Source organism: Nanorana parkeri, unplaced genomic scaffold (genome assembly GCF_000935625.1).
Source record: "Nanorana parkeri isolate BGI_ZX_2015 unplaced genomic scaffold, ASM93562v1 scaffold554, whole genome shotgun sequence".
NCBI classification, from domain to species: domain Eukaryota; kingdom Metazoa; phylum Chordata; class Amphibia; order Anura; family Dicroglossidae; genus Nanorana; species Nanorana parkeri.
Genome location: NW_017306822.1, coordinates 206,018 through 218,101, shown reverse-complemented (window position 1 = coordinate 218,101; position 12,084 = coordinate 206,018). Strand labels below are relative to the sequence as shown.

The window sequence follows — 12,084 nt, the reverse complement described above, 5'->3', positions numbered from 1 at the left end:
CCTTTGTTCCTTAGGTCCGCCACTGCCTGTAGCCAATCTGTTGCAAGCACCCTTTTGGTATTCTGACCCTCTGCATTGGTGGTTAATGTTCCCCCTATATTGTTGGTTACTGGCCCCCTTCATTGATGGCCGCTGTGCTCTCTTCATAGGTGGTTACTGTGCCCCTTCATTGGTGGTTACTGTGCCCCCTTCATGGGTAATTACCGTGCCCCCTTCATTGATGGTTAGTGTGCCCCCTTCATGGGTAATTACTGTGCCCTCTTCATGGGTAATTACCGTGCCCCCTTCATTGGTGGTTAGTGTGCCCCCTTCATGGGTAATTACTGTGCCCCCTTTATTGGTGGTTACTGTGCCCTCGTCATGGGTAATTACTGTATCCCATTCAGTGGTGATTATTGTGCCCCATTTTTGGAGAGAGTTTACAGATCCTCATGTTGGTGGTGGTCAGTTGAAGCTTTTCTGTTTACTCACCTTGCAGCACTTCATTCCCCAGTGAAAGTCTATGGGTCAGGTCTCTACAAGGACGATCAAGCTGTTGTGGTAATAGAAATATTCTGACAATGTCAGCTGCGTAGCTCCCTTCAGTAGTTAATAACCTGAAACCAGCACGTAGATGAGGAGCTCTGACTTCACTTTCTGCACCCTTGTTCCAGGTCCAGCTCCTAAAGACACAAAATCCGGTTGTTACATCACTAGTGTGACGGACCGCCTGGTATTCCGACTAGGTACCTCCGTCAGAGATCAGCTTCGTCTCAGCTGGAACCTGAATTCAAGTGTCCTCAGCCCAAACCTGCCTAATTATTGGACAAAACCAATATATTAGGATAGAAAACTAAACTCCTCAAACATCAAACAACACCAATGTTGAAGTGGAAACCAAGAACTGACTTTATTGAAAACCAGCACAGTATATATACAGTTCTGGAAGTCTAAAAACATAAGACAATCAAATATCAAGCAAACAAACCCCTCCCCGATGCCATAATGAAAGAATAGGGGGAGGGAAACAAAGAGGATGGAATTATCTCCTGACTGTCTAGTGTAGGTTAATCTACTCATCTCTACCTACAGTCAGCTATGGTAATCCCATCATTAATACAATGAGGCAAATGGACAAACAGAGTATTCATTGGGACTCTCAGTCCAGAGTTAACCCTTTTTGTGTTGCTCGATTCACACCCTGTACCTTTAATTGGCAATGGGAAAGATGCGACATATAAACTCCACACATACATCAGGCTTATTAGTTCCAAGGGGTACACGTACATAGCAGTCCTCGGAGTTCCAGGAACAGTCCCTCAGGTCTTAGTTCCATGTAACCCCAAGAGGCCTGAGGGGGGGTCTCCATATTCCTAGGTCCAAAGTCAGTAGAAAGGAGGCTAGCCCTCAGGCTCCTCCAGCAGCCCCAGTCACGGTTCAGTCCGTCACAACTAGTACATCCCCGCAGGACATACTGGCGATGTAGCGGCCAGCAAGGGGCACCTACCACACCCAGTTGTGCCATCGGTGGAGATCCCAGTGGTAGCTGTATCTCTGTTGCCAGCACATTATACCTGCAGCAGATTTTGCGTTTTGTTTTATTAGAGACAGGGGCTCTTTAAGGTTTGATCAGAATGTTGCCAGAACCTTGATTTTATTTGGACTCCAACCCTGACTGTCAACAGATGTCAACATACATCTGGAGCTCAATGAACTTTGGGTATGAAAGTCCATTAATAAACACTGCGGAACGAGTTTTCGCAAGCATGGGGTATAAAACTGGAGGGGACGAAACCTGAATGGGGCTTTCTAATATGATGGACATGGGGGGAAGAATCGAAAAGTGTTCCATGGTGGGCTACACCTCCAACGTTCCTTTCCTTCACGTTCTGTAGACCATGCCCCATTGGGGACTCATGGTACCAAGGTTGAGAGAGTTTTCTGAAATCCACTCATTCGACCTAAAATCCCGCCCCGATTTTGAGAGGGGGAGGGGGCACAGCAAAGGCCCGGCTACGCCCTCTCGCCCCTGTTGCCATGGCGAGCACAGGGCGCCATTGGCAACAGGGGGGCCAGGCGACCAACACAGCCGTGGCTCGGCAGGGAGAAGAGGAGCGGCACCGGCTCCCACTTTTCCTCGGATCCCTGATGCTCTCCCCCACCTGTACGTGTCTGTGTCCTCAATCTCTTTTTCTATTTCAAAGGGAAATGTCAGGGGTCTGTTTAGACCCCTGATATTTAGATAAAATGAACGGAAACTAAAAAAATTTTAAATAGTTTCATCAAACAAAACAAACTTTATGCTATTTTGTATTTGGCCACCAGCGCATTCTGTGCATGTGCTCCGCCATCCTGGACATCCTGGCACATGACATAACATACCGCACAGGTCTGTTGTTTTCTGTTCTTGCCTCGGGCGCAAAATGAACTAGCTACGGCTCTGGTCACACGGGACATCATAGTCTCCAGAAGCCGTCCTTCTACTAAATTGGAGGAGGAGGAAGAGGGGAGTGTGTGTGTGTGTGTGTGTGTGTGCGTGTGCGTGCGTGTGTGTGTTTGTGTGTGGGGGGGGTCTTGCCTTGCTGTTCCTGTATGTTTGTGGATACTAGCACAGACAAGGGTGGCTCCGTAGGACTCTGCATGGGAAAGGAGCCACCCTAAAACAGGATATCAGGGCCAGTGCTAAGGGGGCTCAGCTAATTCTGCAGGAAACCAAAACTTTTAAGCAGGAAGAAGCTGCATCCGTTGTAAGTGATTTAATCAGCATTTAAAATCCACTAACAAAACTGCATTCCTATCAGACCCGATATAGATTCCTTTGGTTATCATTTCTTGTGAGTCCATTCAAGTCCTCATTTTATTTAGTCCTGATGAAGAGAAGTGTTGTTGCCCCAAAAGGCATTGGCTGTTTTTGGGGGGGTCAAATTTAAAGGAATGAAAGCATCTTAGATTTGGTTGGGTATCCATTTATGAGTATATACATATAACACTAAAGCTGAGGCTCCCAGACCCAAATGGCATTCGGGAGCTCCAGAAAGCAACACAGGTCTGGGAGCCATATACATATATTTCTAAAACTGAGGCTCCCAGACCCCAATGCAATTGGGAAATTCGGATACTGAATGCCATTCGGGTCTGGGAGCCTCAGCTTTAGTAATATATGTATAGGGCTCCCAGACCCGAATGGCATTCAGGAGCTCCCCAATGCAATTTGGAAATTTGGATCCAGAACGCCTGTTGGGACTAGGAGATTCAGCTTTAGTATTAAAGGAGAACTATGGGGTCAGTGTTTTTCCCCATAGTTCTCCTTAGGGTAACAAACTAGCGTCCTCCCGTTACCCTAAGCTCAGTATACCGCGAGCTACAGCTCGCAGTATACTGAGATGCCGCAGCCGGAGCGGATCCCGACGTAGATGACGGGATCCGCCCAGCTGCGTGAGTGACAGCTGGCTCTGCCTATCTGCCGTCAGTTCTGCCAGTCAGCGCTGGCAGATCGGAGCGGGGAGAGGGGAATCCAGCCCCTCCCCCTGTCACGGCAGAGAGCCGTGACAGGATCGAGAGGTGAGCGAACCTGGTATGTGTTCGCTCACCTCCCGATCTACTGAGCCGACCTGTGACATTCTCATTGTCACAGGTCGGCTAGAACTATGAGGTGAGTGGAAATCACTCATCTCATAGTTCTCCTTTAATATCTGTATATAGTTTTCTGTGGTATTCACAACAAATATTCCTAAACTCATCCGAAACGAAGGAAAATTCAGATTTCGTTTGAATCCGAAACCCGAACCAAATTGAATTTCGAATCCCGAATCCCGAAATAACAAAATATCCTAACCGTGTTTTTCCGCAGCTTACAAGCCCTGCAATTGGCCAGGATTGAATAACAAGATTCACCACCTATAGAATTCAGTGGGATTTACCACAAAATTCGGGTTTGCCAAATTGTGAGCACAATACAAGAGTCTGTTCATGAATTTAGTCTTCAACTCATCTCAACTGATGACACAACACAAAGCCTACCTACACTACCCTATAAGACAACATCTATATATGAAATATATTACACACGCTGTATTGTTTTCTGCAGCCTGGAAAACATTTGTCTCTTCCCATCCAAATCTATTGGAAGTCACCATCTCTAGTGAACTTGAGATGTTCTAAAGCTATAAGATGTTCTGATAATGAGAAATTAAAATGTATGGGTTGGCACATCAATTGTGTTGGCAGCAGCTCCATATTGTTCGAGTTTATCATTCACACCTCGGCATGATGTTATTTGTCTCCTCTCAACAGATGCACTCTGATAATGCCCAGCGTGCTCCGTGCAGACTCTGAGGAAACCATTGTAGTAGATGGACACAATTCAGCATTTGAGGTTGACTACTTAATCCAAGACTTCCCCGTTAAGAGCTTTGCTCTCGCTCGTGGCAAGATCAGCATCAACAGTGGAAACCAATACCTGGGAACGGCCAAAGTAACGGTAAGGAGTTATGGAAATTCCATCTGTTGTTTCTTTTAAACAATACAAACGGGAAAAAACCTCCCAAATTGTTATATACATATATTGTTCCATGACTGAAGCTGTTAGGATCCAGAGCACCCACGGGTGGCGCTGGAGTCGGGCCCTGCAGTTCCTGTGCTCGCCTGCAGGTGTCTCCAGCAGCCAGGAACTGTCAGGAACCAGACCACAACTGGGTGGTGCTGGTACCTGCAGCTCCAGTACTCACCTGCTTGTGTGCCCAGCTGCCAGTGATCATCCCATCACCTGGTGCATCCTGGGAGGGTATATAGGCCCTCCCTGCAGTCAGGACGTCGGCTCAGTATTACGTCGCCTGCCCCTGACTGCTACCTGTAACCCTGCTACCTGTAACCCTGCTACCTGTAACCCTGCTACCTGTTACCCTGCTACCTGTAACCCTGCTTCCTATCTGCAAACCCGTCACTGACCCGGCTTGTTACCTGACCACTCTTCTTTGATCCTGTACCTGTACTTCGATGCCCTCCTGATAATGACCCAGCTTGTTACCTGACCACTCTTCCTGTATCCTGAGCCCTGCTATCTATCTGCAGTCCGTAGCCTTGTTCCCGTTTGCTGTTCCCCCTGGCTGTAGGTGTGTTTGTTCCAACCGTGTTTTTGTTACTTCACTGCTAACCGTTGGGGGTTGATGGGGTTTGTAGTTTTGTTGCTGTGTAACAAATAAACCTTGTGCATAACCTCATCCAGTGTGGTCACACTAATTTGGTCTATCTGCGTAGGTACCTGCATGCGGTGTGGGGACACCCGCGCGCGTTACCCTGACAGAAGCTGAAGTCAGATATCAGATACACACCATTTATTGATGTCAACTTTAGCCTTCCACCCCAACCTAGTAGCCTAAATGTGCCTGTCTTTGACAATTTTGGAGTATGATTCAGTAGATTCTGGTGCTGGAACCTAGGAGCTGATTTCTTTCCATGTAGGAAGGGTCAGAGGCGTATGTACAAAAAATGGCACCCTTGGCGTTCTGTCCAGATCCTGGCAACCAGTAACGTCACTGGTTTCCAGGAGCTGGTTGGGATGATGGCCAGAGTGTCCCAGGTTGCTAAGAGCTGGGTGGGAAGATGTGTAATGGGCATACACTTCTCCTCGCCCAGCTCTTAGTAACCGTGGTCGCTCTGGCTGGCGTCATGCTCAGATCCTGGCAAACAGTGACATTCCTGGTTGCCAGGAGACATTCGGGACGCCGACTAGAGTGTCCTGCCGGCAAACACATCTCCCTACCTGCTCTGGTTGCCAAGAATGGGTAGGGAGATGTGATTGGCCCTTACACACTTCCCCGCCCAGCTCTTAGCAACCAGGGACACTTTGGCCGGTTGCCCACCCAGCTCCCAGCAACCAGTGGCGTCACTGGTTACCAGGAGTTGGGCAGGACACAGGCCAGAGTGTCCCTGGTTGCTAAGAGCTGGGCGGTGAGATGTGTATTGGAGAGAGGTGGGGAGAGCAGTCAGCTATCTCCATGAATCGGCAAACTTTTACTAATCTGCAGAGCAGTACCCCATTGCAAGTGGCACCCAGGGCATTTGCCATATGTGCCATACACTGAATAAGCCACTGGGAAGGGTTGAACTCTGGCACAGAGGATCCTAGCATAGGTTGATTCATGTTTACATAAGACATGGTCAGTGTGAAGGTTAATCTAAGAGTTGCAAGTACTTTTAGTGTTAGGGTAAGGGAGGATTGGGGTTAAAGGAAGGATTAGTGTTAAGCTTGAGAAAACAGGAAAGGTTAGTGTGAGGTCTAATGATAGGCTTGGGGCTACTGGAAAAGGTTAGTGTTAGGGTTACGGAAAGGGTTAGTGTAAGAGTTACCAAGAGGGTTTGGTAAGTGTGATGGTTAAATTTGGGATTGCATGCAGGGTAGGTGGGAGTGTTAGGATTACTGGATGGGCTGGTGTTATGCTTATAGAGAGGGTTAGTGTTAGGGCTGATGTTACAGGAAAGGTTAACGTGAGAGTTGGGGTTACAATGAGGGTTACAGGAATTGTTAGTGAGAAGGTCACAGGGAGGGTTGGTGTGAGAGCTAGCTTTAGGGTTACAGGGAGTTTTAGTGTTAGGGATTGGTTTACAGAAAGGGTAAATGTATGAACTAGTGTTTAGGTTACAGGGAGGGTTAGTGTTAGTTTTAGCGTCTCAGCAAGAACTAGTGTGAGGGTTACAGGAAGGGCTGGTGTTAGGGTTACAGGGAGAAGTCTAGTGTTGAGGTGTGTTCACAAGGAAGATTACAGTGATGGTTAGTGTTAGCGTTGCTGATATAAGGAGAGTAATTTAACATAGGGGGATCTTTCTAAATGATCAGAACACAAAGAATTTCATGTGTGTTGGAGGAGGATTACAGAATGTTGAGTTAGAATTTTGCGTATCCCGGTCTCCGTATGCCTGTCTTCTAAGCAGAATGAACCCCTTCTACCTCCCTTTGATGGTGCCATCATATACTTTACTTAGATATACAGTGGCTGGGGTGCTGCACCCGTGACCAGCTATGGCACCAGGCATTTGAGGGCTTGAAGAATTAGTTCAGAGCTGTGCATAAGCACAATGGCAACTGTGACCTTCCTCACGGGAGGCATGCTTTGAATGCAGCATATATGGTGCATGTGCTAATAGGAAGAATGTTAATGACAATGCTGCAGAGAACAACATTGTAGGTTTGATTAAGTATTTAATCCCATTTACTGAACATTTTTAACTTGAGCTTCCTTTTGATGATCAGTTCTATCTGCGGGCTTAGTCCCACTTAAGGATCTAAAGTAAGAGCTTTGTTTGATGGACTTAGAATAATGGCTCATTGCTTTTCTCCTTCAGATTCCAGGGAAAGATTTAATAAAAGACCCGAGGAGGAAACAGTTTGTATCTGTAGAGGTGAAGTCCACCAATGTACTGTGCAACATAGAGAAGGCGGTCCTCCTGACCTTCCACAGTGGATACATCTTCATACAGACGGACAAACCCATCTACACCCCGGGGACTTCAGGTACTTCAGCTGTAGAATGCAGCAGCACAAGTGAAGAAGTCAAACTATCGTTGACCTTAGGAACACCGTTTTATTACTTTACCTCCCCGACTAATAGCTGTGGAGATAAAATACCAGCCGCAGAACGAGAGCATTGTTTTTAAAGGAGAAGTATGAGGTGAGTGCTTTTCACTCACCTCATAGTTCTAGCCGACCTGTGACAATGAGACTGTCACAGGTCGGCTCAGTAGATCGGGAGGTGAGCGAACACATACCGGCGTTTGCTCACCTCTCGATCCTGTCACGGCTCTCTGCCGTGACAGAGGAGGGGCTGGATTCCCCCCTCCTTGCTCCAATCCGCCAGCGCTGACCGGCGGAACGGACGGGGGAGGGTGCGGGTACAGCTGGCTTTGCCTCTAGATAGGCAGAGCCAGCTGTCAGTCAGGCAGCTGGGCGGATCCCAGCACAATTGTCAGGATCCGCTTCAGCTGCGGCGTCTCAGTATACCGCGAGCAGCAGCTTGCGGTATACTGCGGCGTCTCAGTATACCGCGAGCTACAGCTCGCGGTATACTGAGCCTAGGGTGACGGGAGGACGCTAGTTTGTGTCCTCTCGTTACCCTAAGGAGAACTATGGGGAAAAGCCTTAACCCCATAGTTCTCCTTTAATCAGTCGGGCCAGCTCGTAGACTCATGTAATGCTGACCTCTGGACACAAAAGCTTTCTGCTTTGTGTGCACCAAATGCCAAGTAGCAGTCAGGTCATTACTGTGCTCCATATAGCCTGTGCAGAGACCAGAGGTGTGGGAAGACTGGTCCTACTGGGCGTACCTTTTAAATGTATATCCAGAAGGAAAACAAAATGGTAAAAAGACTATACAAGCCCTTTACCTGCAGTGTAATCTATACGGAGATCCAACTGTGTATATGGGGGAAATATGGGGGCTGTCACTGATGACCTCTTCCTTGAAAATCCTAGTTCCCTGTAAGTCATTCAGATGCTTTGGCTTCAATGCCATCTGATTCTCTGACCTGGACCCTTGCTCTCTGGGTGGAAGCGGTGGTCACACTGCAGAGGTCCACTCCTGTTCATGCTCCCTGCTGGATGGAGACCTCTAGCTCTCCAATCACTTTAGGCTCAATGTATAAATCTTAACGCAAGGATTAGGATTTTTTCTAACCATGTGATTGTAATTGTCAATTATCATATGAAAATAACTCACTTTTTTTAGAATAAGGATCCTGGAGCTATTGGCTTTGTGAACTATTATTGTAAGGACTTTTTTTCTGTCTGTTGTTTTATTAGAACTTTTGTAACAAAAAAAGTCTGAAATACAAAGCACTTATCTCAAAGTCCATCACCTTCCAGACATCTGATTGCACTGCGGTCTCCCTTTTGTTTTCTCTAGTTTATTATCGGCTTTATCCTGTAAATTTCAACATGCAGCCTACATCAAAGACTGTGCTAGTAGACATCCTGGTAAGTACTATGTATCCAGTGTACCCTCATTACCCAATGAGAGTGCTCTTAGTGGTCACTGAGACAGTCTTATTGGATGAGGGGTGGAGCTTAACATTACATCTTGTGATGTCTCCTCCTAGGCAGGACTTCGCTTTCATTTACTAACATGTAAAACGGTGTGCAGGTTTATTTTATTCTCTATATTCTATACATATTTGGCTCTTTTAAAATGGATGTTTTTATGTCACTGGTCCCTAGCCAGAGACTCGTGGGCCACACATTGATCTCAAATTCCCATGAATGTTGCTCTTGGTCAGGAATAAGCTCACACTTTGGGGTCTATTCACAAAGCTGCCGAAGGATCTGGCCGTAGCTTCTGCCGATCCTTCGGCTAGCTTCGGCCCCAGGACCCCTTCGGTTCAGGAGAACCGAAGGGGTGCTGTACGGGCTATTCACAATAGCCCGTACAGCTCCCGATCACGGCCGAGCGGCTCAGTCGAGTTGTAAGGCTGATTTCAGCCGATGTACGGCTGAAATCAGCCGTACCAGCCTGAAGTGAATAGCCGAACAGTGTTCGGCTCACTTCACTTCTGATCGGTCATTCACTCGGCTGCCCTCGGCAGCTTTGTGAATAGACCCCTAAAGGTTCTATTTATAAACAATTCGCAGAACCATTCACCATGTGAATCTCTTTGAACATTCTGTGCATATAGCGGCAATAGCACTACATTATGGCCACTAAATGGAGCTGAGGAGCACAGGAAATAAGTACTTATTTGCTATGATTCTCAGCTCCATTTGGTGACCATAATGTGGTATTGTGTATTAATAAATACTTATTTCCAAAGCCCCTCAGTGGCATCTAGTGGCCATAATGTGGTATTACGTATTAATAAATCCTTAGGGGGTTATCCACTTCGGCCGCCTGAGCCCTTTGGTTAAGTGGAAGGGAAGGGCTGCTGTACGGGCTATTCACTATAGCCTGTAGAGCAGCCAAAGGCAGCCGAGCGACTCAGCGGAGCCGAAGGCATATGTTTCAGCTCGACTGAGCCAAAGTGACAGTCGAAGTGTGGAGAAAGGCCGACCTAAGGGCCGACCGATCACACAAATGACAGCTGGCGGGTTCCAGCCATGATCTCACGGCTGGCTCTGCCGAGTTGTAATGACACATCAGTGTCCCCAAATGACCTGGGGATGCTGATCTGTCATTAAACAATAACAACTGGGCTGAGTTGAAGTCCTTCTGCACTTCAGAGGATGACTGAAGCATGACTGAAGGCAGACGAAGTACGCCTGATTTTAGCCGATATACTGATTTTAGTTTAGATATACTTTGACTTTTATAATGTCTGTTTTATGACATATAGTTGCTGCGACAGAGGTGCTGACTCCTGTGGTGGCTTGGGATGCTGTAGTTGGTAACAGTTAAGTGTCCATTTATCCCTATCAGTAAAATTCGACTTGCAACCACTGTTGCTGTTGCGGCTCACAAGATAATGCTGCAGGGAGAGGCACCATGTCATTATGTGACTTCCCTCTTTGTAGCATTCAGGACCACACAGGATTCAATGGACTTGTACGTATGTGTTTCCTGGATAAATGAGCATCAAAGGTGTCACAAGGGCCCAGATAATGGAAATCAAACTACTAACAAGTACTCAACAGACAGTAAAATAGCTTTTAAAGTCCTCACTAACCTCTTCAGCTGTTTGTACTTTGAAGTAATTAATTCTCAAAAATGATCAAACCGCCTGCTGTGTGTTTACATTCAGAGGGCTGGCAGGCTGCCAAGATTCTGCTGCAATAGAAGGTAATAGAGGAAGAGCTAAGATTTCAGAGCCTCTGTCACGTACCTTATGGAGCTTAAGATGACGAGGGCGGCCTCTCTTGCAACTCTAGTCCCAGGTGGCCTGAATATTGATACAGGTGATTTGGGGCACGAGTGTCGGACGATGAGTTTGGTAGCTGCTCTGCTGGGCGACTGTATATAAACGCACAGCAAAGAGGCATGCAGAGAAAAACCGAAGTCAGACAGGCCGGGTTAGCAACGTGCAGGCAAGAAGGTCCAGTAGCAGGAGATGAAATCGTAGTCGTTTGGCAGGCCAGGATCAGCAACATGCAGACAACGCAGGATCAGACAGGAGGCAGAAGAATAGTCAAACGAGCCGGGGTCAGGATACCAGAAGATCAGAACAGTCCAGGAACAAGCCGGGTTCAGCAACGGGAAGGCAAAACAACAGGTTACAGGATCAGGATACAAGGCACACAGCTGGAGAGTACTCAGCAGTGGAGGCATGGAGAGGCTGAGCTTAAGTAGCCCATTTGGCGCCATGATATGTCGGAGGTGCGCACGCTGTGAAGCGCGCCTGCACAGAGGGGAACGGCACGACCCGGCACTGTGGGCCATGTCATGCGCATGCGTGAATACCTTCGCATGGGCTTCCTGACAGCCTCCGTTGTGAAAATGAATTTCTCCACAATGCCTATAACTACAGAGGTCAGGGAGGGTTTATTTTAAGATACGTTTAGCGTTTGTTCAGAATATGTGAATACTTTAGTGTGGATGGTCTGGGCACATGTTCAATTTAGAGTTCAGTAGTGATAAAAGATCTGCACTCAAATTTTTGATTTTTCCTTCAAGAGTTGCTGCTTCCAGGACAGTCATCGTAGTCTTGTAGCTTCGCTACATAGCCACTGTTCAAGTGAGAGATGGAAGAACTATTCACATGGCAAACGTTCAATGTTTTTTATTCATTTCTGTGTTTTAGAATCCGGATGGGGTTGTGGTGAGGAATGAGCAACTCATTTCTGATGCATCGGGAATCATTTCAAAGTCCTATGTACTGACTGACATACCGAGGTAAGGAAGAAGAATCCATGCGAGCAGGGCCGGATTTCCCACAAGGTCAACCAAGCCCGGCCTTGGGGCAGCAGGGAGTAGAGGGGCAGCAAGGGTGTGGAATTCCTGTCTCCCGATGCCCGGGACAAGCAGTTTCGGCCGCCTGGAGGGTAGTTTTCTACATTTAGCCCTGGTTTGGGCAAGCATAGGTAAATGTACAGCGGGGAAGCCGTCACTTGTTTTGTACAAGTGATCCCAGCGATGCTCCCGAGATCACTTGTATGCAGCCTGCAGGTCTGCCATTTTCCATGGGGGG

General features: G+C 47.4%; 1 protein-coding gene across 1 annotated transcript in view; it reads left to right on the top strand.

The window, feature by feature from the left end:
- Window positions 1-12,084, top strand: part of LOC108791482 (complement C3-like) — an 80,978-nt gene that overhangs the window by 1,116 nt on the left and 67,778 nt on the right. The window contains 4 exon segments of the mRNA XM_018561985.1: window positions 4,273-4,459; window positions 7,321-7,489; window positions 8,877-8,947; window positions 11,698-11,789. Coding sequence (XP_018417487.1) covers window positions 4,273-4,459; window positions 7,321-7,489; window positions 8,877-8,947; window positions 11,698-11,789 — 519 coding nt within the window.